At 37.7% G+C, this 26,894-nt stretch overlaps 1 protein-coding gene across 5 annotated transcripts; it reads left to right on the forward strand.

The window, feature by feature from the left end:
- The first annotated feature begins 1,370 nt into the window (after positions 1-1,370).
- rilpl1 (Rab interacting lysosomal protein-like 1) lies at positions 1,371-20,843 on the forward strand. Of its 5 annotated transcripts, XM_056467020.1 has the most exons (9): positions 1,371-1,835; positions 3,849-3,999; positions 7,337-7,455; positions 7,684-7,932; positions 8,695-8,856; positions 13,425-13,579; positions 16,160-16,264; positions 16,594-16,681; positions 20,242-20,332. In XM_056467020.1, exons 1-9 carry the CDS (start codon positions 1,542-1,544, stop codon positions 20,245-20,247), a joined length of 1,329 nt encoding a protein of 442 aa, XP_056322995.1. In that variant the 5' UTR covers positions 1,371-1,541; the 3' UTR covers positions 20,248-20,332. The 5 variants fall into 5 exon arrangements, with proteins under 5 accessions (XP_056322995.1, XP_056322994.1, XP_056322997.1 ...); XM_056467019.1 differs by lacking the exon at positions 16,594-16,681 and having other exon boundaries at positions 20,242-20,843; XM_056467022.1 differs by lacking the exon at positions 8,695-8,856.
- Positions 20,844-26,894: the final 6,051 nt, after the last annotated feature.

Below are 26,894 nucleotides of genomic sequence, written 5' to 3' on the forward strand. Positions count from 1 at the left end.
GCATGACCTGTTGTGCAAATGTAAATAGTGTTGAGATAAATGCACCAAAGCCACTGAGGAAAACTGTATTTTGGTCTCTGTTGAATAGTCTCACTCCCCACAACATTTAGGGCTTAGTTCATAGCATAAGTCTTTACATGCGAAATGCTTGAACAAGTTGTCATGATATAATAATGCATTTTTCTATACATTACCATTTTTATCTTCAGCCCTCCAGAGTCCACTGTTATACTGACAACATGACTCAGTTATTTGACTGTCTTATCCGTACACAGTGACACAAGGATGGTGTCACTGACACATTCATTGACAAAGAAATTTAGTTTTGAGAGATGAACTTAGCATATTGAGCAAGAGACTGGCTTTTGCAGGTTATCCGTGGTGTTCTGCTATTTGTACGTGTTGTTTTGAAAAATGCACTTTCTGTTGTGCAAAACTCAGTTCTGATCTGAAAAATGGACCAAAGCGACTGAGAAAAACTGTAATTAATGGTCGCCACAGCAGAATGACCCGCCAACTATTCCAGCATATGTTTTACACATCGGATGCCCTTCCAGCTGCAACCCATCACTAGGAAACAACCATACACACTCATTCACACACTCATTCTCACACACACTCATACACTACGGCCAGTTTAGTTGATCAGTTCCCCTATAGCGCATGTGTTTGGACTGGAAACCGGAGCACCCGGAGGAAACCCACGCCAACACGGGGAGAACATGCAAACTCCACACAGAAACCCCAACTGACCCAGCCGGGACTCAAACCAGTCATGTTCTTGCTGTGAGGCGATCATGCTACGCACTGCGCCACCGTGACGCCCTAAATCGTTTAACCTCATCGTTTAACAACTGTGAGATCATTAAAATATCTTTTTTAAAGCAACAATTATAATAAACAATTGATTTGCTCTTATATCTGACAGTTTTATTATTCCATATTATTTGTTTATGTGGAGAAAAATCCTAAATAAAAGAGCCTGCCTAATATGAAGCCTAATATGAGTTAATTAATCTCAAAGTCACACTTTAGAAACTCTATACTTTACAAAAAATCTTTTGGATTATTTATTATATCTTGTTTTATGTTTATTACAATGTTTTATACCCTAAACCAGGGTTAGGTCCTGGAGGGCCGGTGTCCTGCTGATTGTAGCTTCAGTTACAATTAAACACGCCTGAACCAGCTAATCACGCTCTATCTTGGTATACTAGAAACTTCCTTACACTTTCATTCAGGTGTGTTGAGGCAAGTTAGAGTTAAACCCTGCAGGACACCGGCCCTCCAGAACCGAGTTTGGACACCCTGCCATAAACCTATCTCACAGTAAAAGTCCGCGCATGCGCAGTGTGTCCTGCAGCGCCGCTCTGAGGAATAAATAAGGGCAGGAAAGTAAGCGCGGTGGCGATGGGACAGCGGTTATTCGTGTGCCCTTCCGCCTAATAATAATAATAACAACAGTATTAATAATAATAGTATCCCGGTATGAACGTGACCCCCGGTGGCTTGTAGCGGCTCTCTGCGCTCGTGTGTCCGGCATGGAGGAGCAACAGCTCGGCGCGGCGCTGGACAAGAGCGCGGCGGAGCTCAGCGTCATGGATGTGTACGACATCGCGGCGGCGCTGGGCCTGGAGCTGGAGCGGGTCATCGAGCGCACCGGCGCGGAGCTGCTGTCCCGGCTTGTGCCGCGGGTCGTGCGGGTGCTGGAGCTGCTGGAGGTGCTGGTCAGCCGGAGCTCCAGCAGCCCGGACACCGACGAGCTGCGGCTGGAGCTGGACAGACTGCGGCTGGAGAGGCTAGAGCGCCTGGAGAAGGAGAAGAAGCACAAGAAGGTCAGTTTATAACTCTCATAACTGACTAGAACTATCACAAGGGGACTAGAACTATATTCAGAGCCCCTGCTGACTGACTAGAACTATAATCAAATAAATCTGGCCAGTCCAGCGCCACTGCTAACTGACTGTAACTGTAATCAGAGCCATTCACTACTGACTGACTATAACTATAACCAAGGCATTATAACTATAGCTATAGGACCATAACTATAGCTATATGACCATAACTATAGCCAGAGCCAGTGCTAACTAACTATAATTATAACTACTAGCACTACTAACAGACAGCTCTGATTTATTCGCACTAGTCAAAACTCTGCTCAGAGTGACGTCACATTTAATTAGCATCTATCTATCTATCTATCTATCTATCTATCTATCTATCTATCTATCTATCTATCTATCTATCTATCTATCTATCTATCCATCGTTCTAACTATCATATCTATCTTGTTATATCGTTCTCATTCCTGACCTGTCTATCATTCTTTTGTTTTGTTTATCTTTCATGATTCTATCAGTTCCATCCACCTGTCTGTCATTCCATCCAAAAGATAGACTGACCAATAGACTGATAGATGCATAGATGGATGGATGATGGATCGATAGATAGATAGATAGATAGATAGATAGATAGATAGATAGATAGATAGATATACGGATGGATGGATGGATAGATAGATAGATAGATAGATATACGGATAGATAGATAGATAGATAGATAGATAGATAGATAGATAGATAGATAGATAGATAGATAGATAGATAGATAGATAGATAGATATACAGATAGATAGATATACGGATAGATAGATAGATAGATAGATAGATAGATAGATAGATAGATAGATAGATAGATAGATAAATAGATAAATAGATATACAGATAGATAGATAGATAGATAGATAGATAGATAGATAGATAGATAGATAGATAGATAGATAGATAAATAGATATACAGATAGATAGATAGATAGATAGATAGATAGATAGATAGATAGATAGATAGATAGATATACAGATAGATAGATATACGGATAGATAGATAGATAGATAGATAGATAGATAGATAGATAGATAGATAGATAGATAAATAGATATACAGATAGATAGATAGATAGATAGATAGATAGATAGATAGATAGATAGATAGATAGATAGATAGATAGATAAATAGATATACAGATAGATAGATAGATAGATAGATAGATAGATAGATAGATAGATAGATAGATAGATAAATAGATATACAGATAGATAGATAGATAGATAGATAGATAGATAGATAGATAGATAGATAGATAGATAGATAGATAGATAAATAGATATACAGATAGATAGATAGATAGATAGATAGATAGATAGATAGATAGATAGATAGATAGATATACAGATAGATAGATATACGGATAGATAGATAGATAGATAGATAGATAGATAGATAGATAGATAGATAGATAGATAGATAGATAGATAAATAGATATACAGATAGATAGATAGATAGATAGATAGATAGATAGATAGATAGATAGATAGATAGATAGATAGATAGATAGATAGATAGATAGATAGATAGATAGATAGATAGATAGATAGATAGATAGATGGATAGATCTTAAAATGTCGCACTAATAGATTAAGTCTATGAAAGCTTTATATTCGAGTTAAATGCTGTACTCTTGCGTTTATTCTTCATCAGAGCATCATAAACACTACTGAACTGAACATCACTGTGTGTTTAACTGGTCATTGAGTTAGACTGATCTCTGAGCGTCTCTGAGCACGTGCTGCGCTCAGAACACAAAGACTGGACACAGGAAACTCCAGTTCTGGACAGGAAATGATGAAACTGTAGTCCATCCTGTGACATCTTCACTGAGAGCAGATGTGGACCGACGAGCTGTATGCGGTGTGATGCTGTTGAGCGTTGTGAATGCTTATCATTTAGTTATGTAACTGTTGTGTGTGTGTGTGTGTGTGTGTGTGTGTGTGTGTGTGTGTGTGTACAGGAGCTAGAGCTGGTGGAGGATGTGTGGAGAGGTGAAGCTCAGGATCTCCTCGGTCAGATCTCTCAGCTGCAGGAGGAGAATAAAACTCTGCTCAATAATCTGTCCATCAGAGAGAGTCCACTGACGGAGGAGGACATCCAGAAGCAGGAAGGTGTGTGTGTGTGTCTGTCTGTGTGTGTGTGTGTGTGTGTGTGTGTGTGAGGGCATCCAGAAGCAGGAAGGTAGAGCTCAAGACTGGAAACACACTAAAACATCACACATAACACTCATAACACACTCTGAGCTCGCTCACAGCATTTAAAACACACTTCTAACACACACACACACACACACACACACACACACACACACACACACACACACACACTGAGCTCACTCACTGAGGCTATAACACTCACACACACACACACTCACATGACCATCGTTATAAAAGTTATACAGCATTAGCAGTTTTCTACTTGCTGTGCACTCGTAATCAGTGTTGGGGGAAGAGTGACCATTCACTCATTCACTCATTCACTCATTCATTTATTCATTCATTCATTCATTCTCCTTTGGCTTAGTCCCTTTATTCATTAGAGGTCGCCACAGCGGAATGAACCGCCAACTATTCCAGCAAATATTTTACACAGTGGATGCTCTTCCAGCTGCAACCCATCACTAGGAAACAACCATACACACTCATTCACACACTCATTCACACACACACTCATACACTACGGCCAGTTTAGTTGATCAGTTCCCCTATAGCGCATGTGTTTGGACTGTGGGGGAAACCGGAGCACCCGGAGGAAACCCACACCAACACGGGGAGAACATGCAAACTCCACACAGAAACACCAACTGACCCAGCCGGGACTCGAACCAGCGACCTTCTTGCTGTGAGGCCACAGTGCTAACCACTGAGCCACCGTGCCGCCCCACCCATAATCAGGGAAAAGTGAAATATTTAAGAGAAATGTAAATGTGCTGTTTATTACGTGATGTGTAGGTTTGTTGTTGTTGTTGCATTGTTTTACAGAGTAAAGGCTCGTACACACCGGGATGCTTTGCGTTTGCGTTTATCGTCAGCGTTTTTCAAGACGTTTTTCCAGATTCAAACCCGAGCGATTTTCACTAGCGTCGAGCAGAAGAGAATGCTAAATCACTCCTTGATGTTAGATGGCGCTACACAACTTTAATCTTCTGACACCCGCTTATAACACAGAAGAAGAAGAGAGAAAGTTGACACGCTTGTTGTTAAAGTTACTGGTGATTCCAACAAGCATGTTTGGTTGAAGTAGCGATGAAGAAATGATTATTGTTCAGCAGAGCAATAAGCAGCAGTTCATATCGCCTCTGCGCATCTTCCTCAACCTGCGCTTGCATTGACAGTTTTGCGCTTGAGCGCCTCCAAGTGCTGTTTACTGTAACTTCAGCAGCTCCGTGCTCGTGAACAGAAGTGCTGATCTGATTGGTGGAGAAGGTTTTGATGCGGCGCGACAAAACAAAAAAAACCAGCATGAGGCGTTTCTTTAAAAATGAGGCTTTTACGCCTGGCGTTTTGCACATTAGTGTGCACGACCACATTGGCGCTCCTTTATTAAGTCACGAGGCGTTAAACGTCGACGGAAAACGTGAGCAAAAAGCGTCCTGGTGTGAACAGCCCTTAAGAGTTCATACGCTTTTAATAGTTACTGAATGCTGGAGTCTGATTGGCTGCTGGTCACTCTCAGGTGTTTCATTGTTATCAGATAAAGGCACAGCTAAAGTAGTTCCGGCAGGTTTAGAGCACATTACAGCTCCATATCACTTCACTGAATGAGTTATTACACAGCTACACCAGTCAGAAATCACAACAGAACACGACAGAAGGAGGAGGAGATGTGGAGGACAAAATGAGGGTTATAATTATTCACAAGCTCAATATTAGTTACATTCATCCTGAATCATGTGACAGCACAGCAGTGTTCCATATGACAAACACCTGCTGACTTACTATAGCTGTATATAGGGGATAGTGTGCACTAGATAGTAAGGGAGTATTCCATTGGAACGCAGTTTTTTTTTTTTTCGTTGCCAGACAGGAAGCGGAACACACACACACACACACACACACACACACGTGTGATGATGCCCACAGGAATTCTCACACACATTTTTTCAGGCATCAGGAATGAACATAAACAGGAAACACAGCAGCTCTTTAAACACAGTTTACTCTATTTAATTTAACTCCTATCTGACTCTAATTTGAGTATGAGGTGGTTTAGAACATTAATATATTTATCCTCGTTTTATCTGACTCTAATTTTAAATCTTTTATCAGATTATTTAGTTTCTTTTAATATGACTTTAGATTATGATTGAATATTCTCTTCGGTTCGTTATTGTATATTATTCTCGCTCATTCAGATTCCTTTAACATCCTGAGTCTTGTACCGGCCGAGTAATCAATCTTTTAAACACAAGCATGTCAGTCTTGTTCACTAAACAGAGGCGATTATCCGCTATCCTAAAGGCAGAACCCTACTTACTCAAATTAGATTATTTTTCTGTGGTCCCCATAGATCTGCCATCTACTGAATCAAAAGTGTTTTTAAATTAATTTTATTAAAGTACTAGAATGAGCATATTTATCCACAACCTGCAGAAGAAGAAAATAGTAGTTACTAGTTACATTAAAAAAACAACATGCAAATAATGATGAATAGACTTGGTCCTGTTGGTATGTGTGTGTGCCGGTGTGTAAGGTTTATATGTTTATAACCACCTCAGAGGATTTTGGGGGTCACGAGTCACTAGCATTGTAATTTTGGGGCTCGCGGGCTGAAAAGTTTGAGAACCCCTGCTCTTGAGCTCTACTCTTTACTCTTACTTTGAGTAACATTCACAACAGATACTTTTACTCTACTGCACTACAGTTTTAGGCAAGCAATGGTACTTTTACTGGAGTATGATTTTCCAGTACTCTTTACTGCACGCACACACACACACACACACACACACACACACACACACACACACACACACACACACACACACTGACCCACTAATATAATGTGTCACAGAGTTAAATAGATCTGTGACTGAAGACCAGGCTGAGTGCATTACTGCACGCCCACACACACACACACACACAGACACTCATACACACGTCACAGCAGTGGTATGATTCACTGTCACACACACACACACACACACACTGACCCACTGACTAATATAATGTGTCACAGAGTTAAATATAGGTGGAGCTGTGGCCATGGAAGATGTTTTAATAATACTGAAAACACACACACACGCACACACACACACACACACACACTGAATATTGTTTACTAATGAACATCTGCATCTATGTTGAGTGTTATTTGAACACTGATTATATTCAGTTTACATTAGTAAATATGGGACTCCATACTGTCTATGTTCTGCTGCTGTTTCTGTTGTGTGTGTGTGTGTTTGTGATGTGTGTGTAATGTGTGTGTGTGTGTGTGTGTGTGCTGCAGGAATGACGGAGCGTGAGCGTCAGGTGATGAAGAAGCTGAAGGAGGTTGTGGACAAACAGAGAGACGAGATCCGCGCCAAAGACCGCGAGCTCACGCTGAAGAACGACGATGTGGAGGCGGTGAGACACACACACACACACACACACACACACACTACACGCACACTAAATGCACACTAAACACAGACACACTGATCTGAGAGTCTGAGATATTGCAGTGATCCTTAATGCTATAGGGGAAATGATGAACTAAATCGGCCGTAGTGTATGGGTGTTTCCCAGTACTGGGTTGCAGCTGAAAGGTGTGCGTGTGTGTAAATGTGTGTATATATATATGTGTGTGTGCAGCTGCAGCAGCAGATGAGTCGTCTGATGAAGATTAATCAGGACGTGCGTCACCGTGTGTCAGTGGTGGAGGCGCAGGGCAAGAGTCTGATCCAGCAGAAGGTGGAGCTGGAGGCGGCGGCGCAGACACAGCAGCAGGAAGTCAGCAGCCTCAGACAGGAAGTGAGCCGACTGAAGGAGAAGCTGAAGGAGCAGAGCAGGAACAACGAGGAGGAGGCGCAGGAGCCCGTGGGGCCACCCTCACCTGCACAGGTTAGTGTACGCACACACACACACATATCGCCCTCACCAGCACAGATCAGCACACACACGTGCGCGCACGCACACACACACACACACACACATACACGTTATCCTTGCCTGCACAGGTCAGTGCACAAACACACACGCACACACACACATATCGCCCTCACCTGCACAGGTCAGCACACACACACACAAACACACACTCCTTTACCTGCATAGATCAACACACAATTACAGGGCCCTTACCTGCACAGGTCAGTGCACAAACACACACACACATATTGCCTTCACCTGCATTAATCAGCACACACACACATATACACACACACACTCTCTTGCACACACACACATTCACATACTCACACAGACTCATATACACACAAACCAACACACACACACTCTCACACATATTTAGACACTACTCAAACATACACACTCATAATCACATACACACTAACAGAGACACACACACACACACACACGCACACTCTTTCTTTCACACACACCCGAGCACACAAACACAGACAGACACACAAGCTCAGACAAACAAACTCAGACATAGACACGTACACAGAGACACACACACTATTTCTTAGACACCCGAGCACACAGATACTCACTCACTCAGACACACACACACACACACACACACACACTCAGTCAGTTGTGTGTGTGTGAGGGAGCAGGGTCTTCACAGACTCTTGATCATGAGTCAGAATGAATCTTCAGTGAGTCGCAGAGTGTGTGTGTGTGCGTGTGTGTGTGTAGTCATGTAAAGTGGCCCCACCCTGGGGTCAGGATCTGGCCTCTGAGCTCCTGGCTGGGGGTCTGGACCTAAAGGAAGTGCCGCTCCACTTCCTGCCATCTGCTGTCACAGACGAGTGTGAAGATGAGGAGGATGAAGATGAAGATGAGCGTGCGTGTTTCTGGGTAATCCTGCTGCAGCAGCAGCTCCTGTGGACGGCATGGAGTGTAAACTAACGGCTGGAGTGTGAAGAGAGTACACTAACACACACACACACACACAAACACACGCACTGAGCATGAGTTGAATAACAGCAGCACACTCTGATACTCATTTACACACTACACTCTCAGGGCAGCTGTAAGACTGCGGTGATGAAGATTGTGATTGATGGTCATGATAATTGTAATGGTGATTATGATGATGGTGATGTGTGTGATTGTGATGTTGATGTTATGATGGTGATTATGAGAGTGATTATTGTGGTGGTGGTGGTGGTGAGTGACTGATGATTGTGATTATGATAGTGATAATTGTGGTGGTGATTATGATAGTGATGATTGTGATGGTGATGATTATGATGATGATTGTGGTGGTGGTGATTATGATAGTGATGATTGTGGTGGTGATTAGGATTATGATGATGATTGTGGTGGTGATTATGATAGTGATAATTGTGGTGGTGATTATGATAGTGATGATTGTGGTGGTGATTATGATAGTGATGATTGTGATGGTGATGATTATGATGATGATTGTGGTGGTGATTAGGATTATGATGATGATTGTGGTGGTGATTATGATAGTGATGATTGTGGTGGTGATTATGATAGTGATAATTGTGGTGGTGATTATGATAGTGATGATTGTGGTGGTGATTATGATAGTGATAATTGTGGTGGTGATTATGATAGTGATGATTGTGGTGGTGATTATGATAGTGATGATTGTGATGGTGATGATTATGATGATGATTGTGGTGGTGATTAGGATTATGATGATGATTGTGGTGGTGATTATGATAGTGATGATTGTGGTGGTGATTATGATAGTGATGATTGTGGTGGTGATTATGATAGTGATGATTGTGGTGGTGATTATGATAGTGATAATTGTGGTGGTGATTATGATAGTGATGATTGTGGTGGTGATTATGATAGTGATGATTGTGATGGTGATGATTATGATGATGATTGTGGTGGTGATTAGGATTATGATGATGATTGTGGTGGTGATTATGATAGTGATAATTGTGGTGGTGATTATGATAGTGATGATTGTGATGGTGATGATTATGATGATGATTGTGGTGGTGGTGATTATGATAGTGATGATTGTGGTGGTGATAAGGATTATGATGATGATTGTGGTGGTGATTATGATAGTGGTGATTGTGATGGTGATGATTGTGGTGGTGGTGATTATGATGGTGATGATTGTGATTGTGGTGGTGATTATAATAGTGATGATTGTGATTGGTGGTGGTGATTATGATGATGATTGTGGTGATTGTGATGGTGATGATTGTGGTGGTGGTGATTATGATGGTGATGATTGTGGTGGTGGTGGTGATGATTATGACTATAATTGTGATTATGAAAGTGATGGTGATGGTGGGGATTATGATAGTGATGATTGTGATGGGGTGGTGATAAGTGTGATTGTGATGTTGATGGTTATGCTGATGGTGATGATTGTGATGGTGATTGGTGATGGTGGTGGTGATTATGATAGTGATGATTGTCATGGTGGTGATTATGATAGTGATGATTGTGATGGTGATGACTAAGATTATGATAGTGATGATTGTGATTGTAATGGTGATGATAATGATTGTGGTGGTGGTGGTGATGATGATTATGACGATGATTATGATAGTGATGATTGTGAGGGTGGTGATTATGATGATGGTGATGAGTGTGGTTGTGATGTTGATGGTTATGATGGTGATGATGATTGCGATTATGATAGTGATGATTGTGGTGATGATGAATATGACTGATTGTAATTATGACAGTGATGATGGTGATTATGATAGTGATGATTGTGATTGGTGGTGGTGATTATGATAGTGATGATTGTGATGGTGGTGGTGATTATGATAGTGATGATTGTGATTGGTGGTGGTGATTATGATGGTGGTGATGATTATGATAGTGATGATTGTGATGGTGGTGGTGATTATGATAGTGATGATTGTCATGGTGGTGATTATGATAGTGATGATTGTGATTGGTGGTGGTGATTATGATAGTGATGATTGTGATGGTGGTGGTAATGGTGGTGATTGTGAATGTGATGGTGATGATTAAGATTATGATAGTGATGATTGTGATTGTAATGGTGGTGATTATGATTGTGATGGTGGTGGTGGTGGTGGTGGTGGTGGTGGTGATGATTATGACAATGATGATTGTGATTATGATAGTGATGATTGTGGTGGTGATGATGAATATGACAGATTGTGATTATGACAGTGATGATTGTGCTTGTAATGGTGGTGATTATGATTGTGATGGTGGTGGTGATGATTATGACGATGATTGTGATTATGATAGTGATGATTGTGATGGTTGTGGTGATGATTATGACGATGATGATTATGATAGTGATGGTAATGATGATGGTTTAGAAGGTTGTTATGATTATGTAATGATTGTGATGGTGGTGATTGGGAAGACTGATTGGTGGTGATGAGAATTGTAATAGGGATTGTGATAAGGAAGATGATGATAAAGATTATGATTGTAATGATAGTGTTGATTGTGCTATCATGATGATAAGGACAGCGATTGGTGATGATAATTGTAATATGGATTGTGATAAGGAAGATGATGAGCTTATGATTGTGATTATGATGATGATTGTGATGGTGATGATTGTCATGATGATTAAGATTAAGATTGATGGGGATGATAATTGTAATAGGGATTGTGATAAGAAGAAGGTAATGATGGTGGTGGTGATTGTGCTGGTAATGATTGTGATTGTGTTGGTGATGGTGGTAATTATGATAATGGTGGTGGTGAAGATGATAATTATCGTGATGAGGGTGATTATTGTAATGGTTGTGATGATGAAAATGGTAATGACAACAGTGATTGTGATGAATGTAGCTGTGATGATGATGATGATGATGATTGTGATAATGGTGGTGGAATTGATGAGGATTGTAATGAGGGTAACTATTGTAATGGTTGTGGTGATGAAAATAGTAACAGCAATGATTGTGATGTAGATGGTGATTATTGTAATGATGGTGGTGAATGTGATAAGGGAGGTGGTGAAGATGATGATAATTGTAATGATGATGATTGTGATGGTTGTATTGATGAAGGTGGTAATGATAACAATGATTGTGATGATGTAGATGGTGATGATTGCAATTGTGACGTAATTGTCATGGTGAAGATGATGGTGATGATTGTGATAATGTTGGTGGTGAAGATGATGAGTGTGATGAGGGTGATTATTGTAATGGTTGGGATGAGGAAAATGGTAATGATAACAGTGATTGTGATGATGTAGATGGTGATGATTGTAATGGTGATATAATGGTGGTGGTGAAGATGATGAGGATTGTGATGAGGGTGATTATTATAATGGTTGGGATGAGGAAAACGATAATGATTATTGTAATGACGTAGATAGTGATTGTGATAATGGCAGTGGTGAAGATGTTTGTGATGATAATTTTGATAATGGTGGTGGTGAGGATAATGATGAATGTGATGAGGGTGATTATTGTAATGGTTGGGATGAGGAAAATGGTAATGATAACAATGATTGTGATGTAGATGGTGATGATTGTAATGGTGGTGCTGAAGATGATGGTGATGATGATCGTGATAATGGTGGTTGTGATGAGGGTGATTATTGTAATGGTTGTGATGATGAAGATAGTATTGACAACAGTGATTGTGATGGTAATGATGAAACTGATTGTGATGACGGTATTTGTGATCATTGTGAATGTAATGATGAAGCTGATTGTGATGATGTTGACTGTAGAGTTGGAGAATAGATGGTTAATGTGCTGTATTCTACATCACATAAGATCAGTTTAAGTCTGCATTAGAGTCGAGCAGCTCTACAGTTCAGCACCTGTTATGTTCATGATGTGTGAGCTAACAGTAACGCTTGATCATCTGCATGTGTTTTAAGACCTGTGTGAGCTTTTCAAGAGGATTTAAAGCATTCAGGCACAATCATATATGTAATTTAACAAAGAATAATTGTATTTAACCAAGAATATACATTGTTATATTATATTTGAGCATGTCTATCTGAATACTGTATGACTCTCCAAGAAAGCATGGTTTATTTTCACTTATATCTTTGCTTTATATTGCCATGAGGCTTGAAAAGGCTAGGGTAATTAGGGTTATTAGGCAAGTCATTGTAAAACAGTGGTTTATTCTGGAGACAATCCAAAACTAATATTGCTGAAGGGGGCTAATAATATTGACCTTAAAATGGTTTTAAAACAGTTAAGAACTGCTTTTATTTTAGCTGGAATAAAACAAATAAGACTTTCTCCAGAAGAACAAATATTAGAGGAAATACTGTGAACATTTCCAATAAATATCACTTTAGAAATATTTAATAAAGGATGAATAATTCACAGGAGGGCGAATAATGTTGTGCTTATTTGTATGTTCAGAATAGAATACAGCTCTAGTTGATGATGATGATGGTGTGTGTTTTTGTGTGTAGTGCTGTAAATAAGTGTATTTGTTCATCCGTCCACCAGGAGGCACTCTGTGATGACGATCTGTCCACTGTAGACCTGAAAGACCCCAACCGCCCACGCTTCACCCTGCAGGAGCTGCGGGATGTCCTGCACGAACGCAATGAACTCAAAGCCAAAGTCTTCATGCTGCAGGAGGAGATCGCCTACTACAAGAGGTAATGCATATATGACGTTTATTAAATATGCACAGGGATGCAGCGATTATAGCATACCTGTCAACATTGGGATGTGAAAATAAGGGATAAGCCCACCATAATAAGAGACCCCCCCCTAAAAAAATCCCCAAATGACTAAATGTGTTCATTTGGAGCTGTTTCATTGTAAATAAACAGTTAAATAGTCAGTAGTATGTTTTATGATTATTATTATTAGATACAAAAGAAAAAATAAAGTGTACATTAGCAGCAAATACATTAGCAGTTTAGCCTATTAATCTCATTAACCTTTTCTTCACTGTATAACTCACACATTCTGATTAAAGAGCAGCGAATGAAGCTCATTTATTTAGATTTTTCGTTTGATTATATTAAATAACAGAGGTGTCACTTTAAATATCCACACATCTCACGTTATAATGAAAGCATTCGGCTGCTTTCCTAACTGTTTATGCTCATTTAGGACATTTATTTAATTAGTTTTGTTTGAAAAAAACACCAAGATCGACATCTTTAGATGTTGTTGTTGTTGTAGTTGTTATTGTTATTATTATTTTTATTATTATTATTATTAATTATGTGTATATGTCTGTTTAAACACGCACCCAAAACCCAGACTTTCACTCCGCTTCAAGTCCTTTTGGGAAACAGCGTCTGTTTATCACTATGGAGTGCGTCAGCTGACAGTCACGCACCGCTACATGATTGGTTTGAGGATTGCTTATGAAGGGGAGACGTCACCTGTAATTAAAAGCAAAGGGAATCCCACCATTTTTATATTTATTTCAAAGTGTTTTCATGCCTAAACAAAGCAAAAGCACAGAACACACTCACATTTAAGAGCAAGTGGCGGCCCCTGGTGGTTCGGCGGTATGGGTTGCGTATAGGGAGGATCGGATCTTTAATGTTTATTTGCCACCCTTCAGAGAAAGACTGAAAATATGGGAGGAATACGGGAAAATACTTTTATGGGATGATAGCGAGGAGTATTTATACCTTTACGGGATAAATACGGGAGAATCCCAGGAGAAATGGGAGGGTTGACAGGTATGGATTATAGTGACAGTTATTCTGATTATTATACATTCATTATTATGAAGCATTACATATATAGTCTATTAAAATGTGTTCAATTTTGATTACAATGTATAGCCACATTGTTAAAGTTTTCCTGAATTTAATCTGTCTTTTTGAGCTGCTGAAGATAATGTCAGCATAGACTAAGAGGATTATAGATGTGGAGTTTTAGATGAACAGCGACAGGAGCGACATAGACTGACAGAAGCAGGAAGCACACACTCACACTGAAGCACACATGCACACCTGACCAGCACTGACAACACACACACTGCTGTTTTACATCTGTCACTATAGTGATGCACAGCTGTCTGTAGCTCCGCCCTCTTTTTAAATCTCATTTGAATTTAAAGCGACAGTCACCAAAAAGCCACAATTAAGATCAGAACCTGAAAGGGTCAGTTTCAGAGAGCTGGAGAACATTATCTGTGTGCTAATCTCAGCTCAAACTCAAACACACACTCTAGAGACAGCAGAGACGCATTTACATCTTGTATAAAGGGGTAGAGAATTGACACTTTAATAACCATGATGAATTAGAGTGTAGTTAATAGTGTTGCATCTCTAATGATTAGGGGTGTAACGGATCACGGTTGACCTGTGATTCATACAGATCACAACCCACCGTTCAGAACACACGTGACCTGCAGGTTAATACTTTTAAACTGGTAGATTAATCGTAAATGTGCAGCGATGCCAGAGAGATCGCCTCTTACGTCATTCAGATCACATGTATGAAAGCATTTCGGCTTTCCTGTAAAATCTAATGATGATGGAGGAAGTTGTGGTGGGTTATTGGGGATGTGGTGGGTTTCTCAGGTTATTAAAGGTGTTTTCTGTCACTGCTTGTTTATCCTGCATTAATGCATTCAGTGTAAGCTGCAGCATTAATCATTTAAAGATCAGGATCTCAACACCCACGCAACATAATCTATAAATGATGCTGATCTGCACATGTTTATTAATCTGTGGAATCGCTGTGTTCACATCTGTGTTTGATAAACACAATAATCAAGAAAGAGATTCAGTTTTGAGTCTTTTGAGTGGGTTATGAAGTTAAAAACAGTCTAATAACACAGCAGTACTGGGAGAACAGCTTATAGTTAAGATTAAACCACTGATGTTTATAGTAAAGATTAAAATCACCATCATATGCGTTTAACAACGCTCAAAAAGGAAAGTTGTAGACAGCAATTACATTGTTTAATCAGTATCAAAAATATTCCACTGAATAATTCTTCAGAAATGATCATCCAGCAATGAAATATGAAGATTAATGCGACATTTATTGAAGATGTTACTAAAAATTAATATGTGTTGTACAAATGATGATGTTAGATTTCTACATTCAGCATCATCAGCAACAGCAGCAGGAGCAGTGAGTTCTTCACAGTACTGAATATTTTACTTGAGATCTGTGATCGTTACACCACCACTAATAATACAGCACTGATAACGAGTTCGCTGTAAAGATTTAATAATGTGTCGTGTTGATCTGAACAGTGAGGAGCAGGAGGAGGAGAACGGCCCGCCGTTACCAGATCCTTCTGAAACCTTCCGGACAAACCCTCGCTCCAACTTTCAGCCGGAGTCGGGAATCAAACGCCTGTGAGTCCTGCTGCACACACACACACACATATACACACACACACACACACACACACACACACACACACACACACACACACACACACACACACGCACACACATTTAATCATTAAACGATGATATTAAATAAGCTGTTGTTGCTTCTTATGATCTTACTAGTGTTTTATTAAATGTAAATAGATGTTCTTTGGGTGGGAGTGTTTGCTCTTTGAGTGTCATGAAGCAGACACATCTCACATTATTAAGATTAACGATTAATTGATCATTAAATTAAATAAAGATCCTTCACTGGAGTTTTGTGACCTCTCTAATATATCCCTCTGTAACAGGATCTTCACCGCCATCATGCCTATGGTGGCTGCTGGGTTGATTGCAGATGACCCCACTCTTCAGCCAATCAGACGCCTCATTTCTCTCGTACGCAGCCTGTGTGTGTGTGTGTATGTGTGTGTGTGTGCATGTGGTGGTCTGCATGGCTCCTCATCTCACCGCACATTCTGATTGGCTGATTGTGGGGTATCTAAGCAACCAATCAGCAGGAGGATGATTAGAATCAGCCAGTCAGAATCAGTCTAGTCACTCTAACTGTCAGATAACTGTGTGCGTGTGTGTGTGTGTGTGTGTGTGTGTGTGTGTGAGACTGTATGAAAATGTGATTTGAGTTTGTGTGTGTGAGAGAGTGTGTGTATGTGTGTATCAGCCACTAAAACACCCCACCCAATAGCTGCTGTATATACAGTGTCCAGCATAAATGAGTTGATCTGCTTGTGTTTGGTGCTGACTATTCTACTGTATCTGCACACGTATATTACTGTAGAGCATCCTGGAGGGAATATGACTGTCAGAGAGATCCTCCTTTATGCTGAGCTCTGCACATCTGTATTTAAACACATCAGTAAAACAGCAGTGATGAGAGTGAGAATAGTCAAGCTCATATTTTAAGCCAAAATCTGAGAAAAATAAACTAAAATCTGTCATCAAATTCAGTAACAGGATGTTAAAATGTGAGTTTAGCAGTGTTCTGTAAACCTGCTGATGACATTTGTTTCACTTTTAGAGCATTAAATGATGGTTGGTCACTTGTTAATATTGATAATTATCAATAATAATTATGAATAATCAACAGTACCAGTGTTTGCCTTTCTGAAGAGCTCAGAAATCAAGATGTTGTTAAAAAACTGATTTTTATAAAAAAAAAACATTTTATTAATATTTTAATAAAAAAGCATAACTAATAAATCCAATAATCCAAAGAAACAGCTCATTTTCAGATTGTTCTCTTAAATTGTTCAGTTAATATGTGTGTACATGCATTGAATAAACAGTTTAAAAACATTAAAATATGTGAAAATTTCAGCTCAGCTTTAGTACTAGCACTAGATGGATTTACAGAATCAACATCAACGCAGCATTTCAATCATTGATGTGGAAGTCTTTCTAGAAGTCTTTATGTTTGATGGAATACTAAAACTATATTACTATAAATACAGAAACGGAGGTATTCTTACATTTAAAGATGTACGCTGTTTATTAAATGACCATACAGTACTAGAAAAGCTGAATTACAGAGTCTCTTTCAGATATCTGTCTCAAATGAGGATTTGATGATCAAGACACCGTTATGAGGATTATTATCAGTGTTTAAAGATCAAATTAAAGATCAAATACAGCATTTGTTTCAAATCTTTTGAAAGGTTTTACAGCTTTGATCATCACTACATAAAATAGTCAGTTTAAATGTTCCATACTTTTAGGTATCAGTTTAAAAGTATCGGTTTAAAAGCTTGATACTTTAGAAAGTATCGGTTTAAAAGTTTGATACTTTAAAAGTGTCAGTTTAAAAGTATCAGTTTTTAAGTATCAGTTTTAAAGTTTGATACTTTAGAAAGTATCGGTTTAAAAGTTTGATACTTTAAAAGTGTCAGTTTAAAAGTTTGATACTTTAGAAAGTATCGGTTTAAAAGTTTCATACTTTACAAGTGTCAGTTTAAAAGTTTGATACTTTAGAAAGTATCGGTTTAAAAGTTTCATACTTTACAAGTGTCAGTTTAAAAGTGTCAGTTTAAAAGTGTCAGTTTAAAAGTTTCATACTTTAGAAAGTATCAGTTTAAAAGTTTGATACTTTAAAAGTGTCAGTTTAAAAGTATCAGTTTAAAAGTATCAGTTTAAAAGTTTCATACTGTAGAAAGTATCGGTTTAAAGGTATCGGTTTAAAAGTTTGATACTTTAGAAAGTATCGGTTTAAAGGTATCAGTTTAAAAGTTTGATACTTTAGAAAGTATCGGTTTAAAGGTATCAGTTTTAAAGTGTCAGTTTAAAAGTTTGATACTTTAAAAGTGTCAGTTTAAAAGTATCAGTTTAAAAGTTTCATACTGTTGAAAGTATCGGTTTAAAGGTATCGGTTTAAAAGTTTGATACTTTAGAAAGTATCAGTTTAAAGGTATCAGTTTAAAAGTGTCAGTTTAAAAGTTTGATAAGTTTGTTTTAAATAAATAAATTAATGAATAAATAATCATTTCTGAAGAAAAATGCTCTAAATGTCAAAATAGTTTTAAAATGTCTAATAAATGTTATCAGAATTAAAACACATTAATATTTTAATAAAAAAGCATAACTTATAAATCCAATAATCCAAAGAAACGGCTCATTTTCAGATTGTTCTCTTAAATTGTTCAGTTAATATGTGTGTACATGCATTGAATAAACAATATAAAAACATTAAAATATATGAAAATATTTATTCATGGAAACAAAAATGTTGAGATTTTGGTCTGAAATATGATATTTTTCTGTTCACATTATTAAATGAATAGAAAATAACACCTAACAAAAGCATAAGAAGTAAGAGACATTGTAGATCAGCAGAATAAAGCTGGCATGTTTAAGACTGAAGGGTTTATTCTGAATAACTTCCGGCTGGATGTACTTTATGTTGATTATTACACACTCACAGGACACTGAAGGCTGGTCTATACTTCTGCGTCGAGCATACGTGTATGGTATAGCACAACCTTTGCATGGTCACAGACCCATCGCTGTGGCTGACGCCGACACCAAAGTGCACCTTTTTAAAAAATGCAACTACGTGTCGTGACAACGCGTAGCGGAAGCTCTGTAATTGGTCGGTTTGGTAGCTGTGACAAGTGTGGGTCGCTGAGAGCAGCGAGTCAGATGGAGCGAGTGTTTACAAGCGTGTGACGAGCTTTATATGGAAACTTTTGCTTTGTGTTTAGTTCATGATTATTGTTGTTGCACATCTGCTGGTTCCTGCCTCTGAGTTTGAGCTACTTTTACATTAAGGTAGCGTTCAGAATAAACAAAACACCCGTGAAGAAACTCACTGCCAAAATGTGGTCCGCTGCCAGCTAGCGCTTCAGAAGTGTGATTGCAGAGCAACACAAACAGAACACAGTATAAATGCATGACTATGTGCAAGCCAGACGCTGAGGATCACGGCATTCACTCGGCGCAGAACTATGAACCAGCCTTAAATGACTCTGGACTGTACGCTGAGAAAAACCGAGAGTAAAACTGAACCGCATATATAGTGCAGTACCTGAAACGTCCAGCAGGTCAAAACCACAAGTGGCTATATGCGACTGAACAACAGAGATGGTCATACAAAAACAGTGTTGTGGAGAGATACTCCTGAGAGTAATGCATTACAATATTGAGTTCCTCACCTAAAAGAGTGACTAGAGCATTACTTAGTTACTCTTTATAGTGAATAATGCGTTACGTTACTTTTGCTGAGGCTTGATCTCTTTCAGAAGTTGCAGGGGTTTTCTTCTTTTATTAATAGAGGAGCTCTCTAAAAGAACAACACTCTGCATAACCTTCATTTACCTTTAAAACACATCAGTAATAATAATGTAGAGAATGATTTCCTCAGAGACCTTTGTAACCATGAGAAATGAGTTTAAAACCTCTGCTTTAATGCCTGTGTGTGTGTGTGTGTGTGTGTGTGTGTGTTGCAGGTTTAGCTTCTTCTCGCGGGACAGGAGTGTTTCTCAGCGCAGGATGATGCTGAATGTGGAGCCGGTGGGCGACGCGGTGGGCTCGTGGACTGGGAAACAGGAGGACGTGTACACAGAGACAGCACAGGAGGCTCTGCAGCACATGTAAACACACACACACACACATGCGCACTTCACTAGCTGCACATGTATCACACTACACACACTCCACCGGCCTCTGTGTGTGTGATATTAGACCTCATCCTGCTGTTACTGTATGCAGACTCTTCAGTACACACACACACACACACACACACACACACACACACACACACACACGCACACACACACACACACACACACACACACACACACACACCTGCTTTTAATTCAAATTGAATTATGACGGAGATGATGAAGGATGAATTAGTGTTATTTTTCTGTTTTTTAATGCCAAGGCCAGAGATAGTTTTAAAAGAAAAGCTGGTGGCATTACATGAAGAATCTTCTGAAAAACACACACCGTGCGGGAAATACACACATTCACTCAACACTGAGGTGAAGCTGACAATGACTTCAGTATTGAGACTAAATCACCTGCTTCAGTTTTGTCCTGTTTCAGATTATTAATAATATTATAACATCACTACAGAATCCAGGCTGGTGTAAACCAGTAATCAGAATGAGCTTTTTTAGTCATTTTCTGAGCTTTACTGGAGCTACACAAATACATATTGACACATATATAAAGCTTAGGAATAAAATAACCTATATATATATACTCAGTGTTCAGCATAAATGAGCACACCTCTTTTGAAAATGAATATTTGTATGCTTTTCTCAGTGAATATAGACTATATATTGTGGTGCATATAAACAAATCAGTTATATCCATTAAAATAAGAGTTTGCTCACTGAACATCTTTAGGAATAGAAAGATCATACATTTACATCCAAACCAGTTATTGAAACTAAAAAAAGTCAACTAAATATGATCTTTTTAAAGTTTCTCTTGATTTTTGGAAGGTTTTTTTGTTAGATGAGTTGATCAGTTTTGTCTCTGGTACTTACTAATCTAATGTAATCTGCACACTGTATCTTACTGTGAAAGAAAAACTCAATTATGCTGAGCACTAAATATATATATATATCATTTTTGTGCAATATGTGCATTTGTCAAAGCCTAAACACAAGCACTAGAGTTTGAGTGTTTGTGTAGATCCTGCACTTTACTTTTGTCTTCAAGGGTTTAAAGGAAGATCACAGCTTTAGTATTGAATGTGCATTGGCCTGCTGCAGACGTTCACACACATCATTTCAGCTCAGCTTTAGTACTAGCACTAGATGGATTTACAGAATCAACGTCAACGCAGCATTTCAATCATTGATGTGCCTTTTAAAGTCTTTATGTTTGATGGAAAACTATATTTTTTCCTAAAGTAAATAGTATTTTTGTTCTAGAAGAGGTTTCTCTTTAACAGACTCCCCAATGCTACATTTACCTGATCACAAATACAGAAACGGAGGTATTCTCACATTTAAAGATGTACGCTGTTTATTAAATGAACATACAGTACTAGAAAAGCTGAATTACAGAGTCACTTTCAGAAATCAAGACAAATGATGATCAAGACACCGTTAGGAGGATTATTATCAGTGTTTAAAGATCAAATTAAAGATCAAATACAGCATTTGTTTAGAACCTTTTGAAAGGTTTTACAGCTTTGATCATCACTACATAAAATAGTCAGTTTAAAAGTTCCATACTTTTAGGTATCAGTTTAAAAGTATCGGTTTAAAAGTGTCAGTTTAAAAGTTTGATACTTTAGAAAGTATCGGTTTAAAAGTATCAGTTTAAAAGTATCAGTTTAAAAGTTTGATACTTTTAAATGTATCGGTTTAAATGTATCGGTTTAAAAGTTTGATACTTTAGAAAGTATCGGTTTAAAAGTATCAGTTTAAAAGTTTGATACTTTTAAATGTATCGGTTTAAAAGTTTGATACTTTAGAAAGTATCGGTTTAAAAGTATCAGTTTAAAAGTTTGATACTTTTAAATGTATCGGTTTAAAAGTTTGATACTTTAGAAAGTATCGGTTTAAAAGTATCAGTTTAAAAGTTTGATACTTTTAAATGTATCGGTTTAAAAGTTTGATACTTTAGAAAGTATCGGTTTAAAAGTATCAGTTTAAAAGTTTGATACTTTTAAATGTATCGGTTTAAACGTTTGATACTTCAAAAAATATCAGTTTAAAAGTGTCGGTTTCAAATTTTTTAACAGGTTTTCAACTTTAACATTACGTTTGTGAACCTGGAGTACAAAACTACATAAATACTGATGAATGGTTTATAATGTACAATGTTTTGACTGAGATACAATTATTAGAACATCTGAAAAAATCTAAATATTGAGAAAAACGCTTTTATGATTGATCAAATTCCATTCACAACAATGCAGAATTCTAATTAAAAGTGAAGTTTTTATGTATTTACAGTAGGGAATGTACAAAATGTCTTCATGAAGTGTGATCTTTACTTGAATGATTTTTGGCATTAAATAAAATCTAACATGACTGATTGAGTGTATTGTTGGCTGTTTCTATGAATGCACCTGTGCAATATTCGACTGTGTTTGTGCTCCAGGGTCACATTTTTATTGCCAGTATGATCTAAAGTCAGAGTTTACTGCAACTGTAAATGAGTGATGAGTGAAACTGAACAACACATCTACAACTCCTCACACTGTAAATCTACTGTACCTCAGTTTTCAGAAGAGGAAGCCAAACTCAGTTTCTCAACATCTTCACATCCTAAAGACTAAATATGTATTCGCCCTCCTGTGAAATTTTATTTTTTACATATATTTCTGAAATACTGTCTGACAGATTATTTTGAAGACCTTTTTTAAATAATCATCTCTAATAACTGATTTCTTTTATCTTTGACATGATGACAGCACTTAATATTTTCCAAGATACTAGTATTCAGCTTAAAGTGACATTTAAAGGCTTAACTAGGTTAATTAGGGTAACTAATAAATATATATATATATAATATATATATTATATATATTAGCCAAAGACTTTCTCCAGAAGAAAAATATAGAAAATATTGTGAAAAATGTCCTTGCTCTGTTAAACAGCACTTGGGAAATATAAAAATAAAGAAATGTTCACAGGAAGGTGTATAAATTCTGCAGTGTTTGTGTAGTATTAATTATCCATCATGTCCTGCTGAAGCAATAATGATCATGAATAATAATGGTGAGCATGTGAGTTTGATGCCGCTGGGCTTATTTGAACTGTTAGAAATGAACTCTAGAACTGAGATTAATCCAGATGTATTGTCATGAAGGATTATGCATAACTCATCTCATTGTGTATTAAACTATTTTATACCATATTCTGTCTCAAATGATGCTCTTTATTTGGAATATGCTGATAGAGTCATTGAAACACATGGGTACAGTCACTGGAATTGCAATGTAAAGGCATGCACCCATTTTCTCATCTGAACAAGTTCATAACTTTTATTTCAAACTAAATTACAATGATAGTTTCCCCCGTTAGCTATTTTTAAAGTTTATATTTAAGTTGTGGGACTTTTATTTTGAAAACGCAACCGCAGATTTGTTTACTGTGCGCGACACGTTCAAACTCACCTCAGGACGAACGCAAAATGCAAGATTTACAGCTTCTACATTTATTCAGCTCCATTCCAAAGAGGCTTGAGGTATGTTTTAATGTTTATTTAGTTATTTTATCGTGTATATTCTGAAACTAGAAGCGTATGTTTCAACAAACACATGTAGATGCTGAATCTTGTCATCATCACTCAGCTCAACCGTCATCTGGTCATACACCTGATATTTAATTCTGGCTGTTCTTTCTTTGACATTATAGATTAAAATACAACACGAGACCGGTCTCTTCTGTCAAGTTTGACTATAATTCAACCTTTATCCACATCTCGTGAGCAAAATAGGGTAATGTTACTGTGATTGTTGTATGTTTGTCCATCAGCTTACATCATGCTGCTCGTGTGTGAGGGAGCTGCACGTCAGAGCGGAGCTCATTAATATTCATGACACAATCCAAATATGGTCAATAATGGAGTTTCTTATTCTAGGTGTATTGTATGGAGTATTAAATGAGCATATAAAACCGTTTATGGAGATTTTTTTTAACTCACCAAAGCCATGAACCTGCTATGTAGATATCAGAAAAGAATGGGGTATATGACTTTTAATTTCAGTCAGTCAGCCTCAGGGCTTTCTGTTAATTGTCATCCTATACAAAATCACACGTTTAAGATCTGATTTCTTAAAAGATAAAAATAAAAAAAACATAAATATATGGAGATTAATTTACCCTCAGTATTTTCAATGTGTGCTAGCCTTCTGCTACTGACAGCACCTACGTTTAAACGCTCTTTCGTCTGTTTACGCTTTAACAACATAATGGATGCTCACGTCTATTTAACTGATTATATTTAAGTTAAATTAAGGGATGCTCATAATAACCGATTAACTGTTAACTAAAAGGGTGCATTTTTAACTGATTAATGGTATCATTTAAATTATTAAAATATTATTATATATATATTTTTAAAATTTGGCTGCATAAGGGGTCGATCACAGTAGATGCACTTTTTGTGTTGAGAGGTGCATCTTTTGAATGGGTTACTAATGATCACGAGCGGTTTGCGGCGCCCTGCTCGCCTTGCGTTTTTGCCGTTGCGTGCTGTGTGCTCGCAGTTGGAAAAAAATCATCTCTGATCTGAGAATCCCTGCAATCGATTTGAGGTAGCCTGCTGCTTTTATTTGACGGAAGGAAGAAAAGCATATGATTGGACAAACAGCCTATGCCGGATGTTAGAAAGGATTCAGTGTTTTCGTTTTGTAATTTAATCTTGTCATTTGAGTAAAAATATATAGGACAGGACTATTTATTTAATTCTTTTTATTTAGTTTATTCTGTTTTTCTGTGCTGATGGAAACTCTGCAGGTGCTTGAAGATGTTTTGTATGCTGTTGCTCACATGTTAAAATAAATCAGTACTTTAAAATGCAATATTTAATGTGTCAGACACAAAACAGACACATCAGTTTATTTTGCATTAAATATTGATCTGACCAGTTAACCGTTAATATTCGGGTAATGAGTGGCGGTTGTCGGTTGGTTAAATTAACTGAAATGAGCATCTCTAGTTACAGTACTATGATGCTGTAAAGGAAGCTTATGAAACTGAAAATAGGTCACACAAACCTTTTGCCGGAGGTTTGGCTGAAAACCCCCAGCTGTGCATTAGAGCCCATTTCACTTATTAAACCAGTGCAGTGCATGATAGAGCTAAAGTTGGTTTTATATTCGCACATTCAGACTCTCCCCCTAATAATATACTTTCATTATAGTATTATTTGCTAACTCTAAATAGCGAAATCATATTAGCAGCCAATGATTATCAAAGTACAACAATGTTTACAGTCAAATAAACAGTGTTCATGTTGTTTAAGCCACACTTGCATGCTAATTCTGATCGAATATTCACAGTAACATGGTAAACTATATAGAGACTTCTAAATGAACGAATGTGTGAATATAAGACCAACTTTACCTCTATCAGGGCATGGAGCCTTTAATTCTCAGACTTTTTCCAATCAGTTTTAGCATCTACATGAAGTCAAGTCAACATGATTAAATGTTTCCTCCTGATTTGTCAGAATTAAACTAAAACACATGTGCAATCAAAACATTCTGAGTTAAAACTATTTAACAATGTTTGGTGATATAATACACACCATAAAACTATCAAAAGCTAAACTTATAACATGTTTAGTCATACTTCTCCGTTAAAGAAAAGACCAATTTTTTAATAAAAGTAAACTTTTTGGTTTAAATAAATATAAAACTTGCTGCATCTCAATTCTACTATCAGTTTTAAATAGTGAATGCGTTTTAAACAGCATTAGTGCATCTCAAACTGTAGGATGCTGAAAAAGAGTACGCCAAAGGTTCCTGGATGAGTTCTCTCTGTTAGAAATGTGAAGTGCAGAAGCGTCTGTACTACACTCCATTACATTACGCTAATATTGCACTAGTAGATCAGTTATATTAGGAGAGAGGCTTTGGTAAATATGAATGACTGTTAATTAATATCTAGCCTACTGGAGAATATTAAATCATGTTTATCTGTGTAATGTGAGCTTCTCTAAGACGTGTTTGGACATTCACTTCTGAATACAGAATTATCTAAACACCTGAGGAGATTTCTCTGCATGACAGACTCGTCAATGGCAGATTAACCTGCTGCTGAATCTACAATATAGTAGGACATTAAATATACCACGTCATAAACGTATGTACTGTTCTGGTTATGAAATAGTACATACTCTTGAGTGTGTAACAGCAGAGTGTGCAAGCTTTGGGACTTCTGCTTCCTTGTCCTCATTTGTAAGTCGCTTTGGATAAAAGCGTCTGCTAAATGACTAAATGTAAATGTAAACTACTTGCTCATTAGCATACTGTTCTGTTGCTTAGTTACAAGCTGTCAATCATCTCCACCCTTCATCTGCATTTCTGCCATAAGGCTGAGAATTGGGACGCAGCATCTCTGTCTGAATGAATTACAGAGGAAATGATTCTACATTCTACTAGTGAAGTACTCCAACAACGGGA

The sequence above is a fragment of the Danio aesculapii genome, chromosome 10 (assembly GCF_903798145.1).
Source record: "Danio aesculapii chromosome 10, fDanAes4.1, whole genome shotgun sequence".
Taxonomy (NCBI): Eukaryota; Metazoa; Chordata; class Actinopteri; order Cypriniformes; family Danionidae; genus Danio; species Danio aesculapii.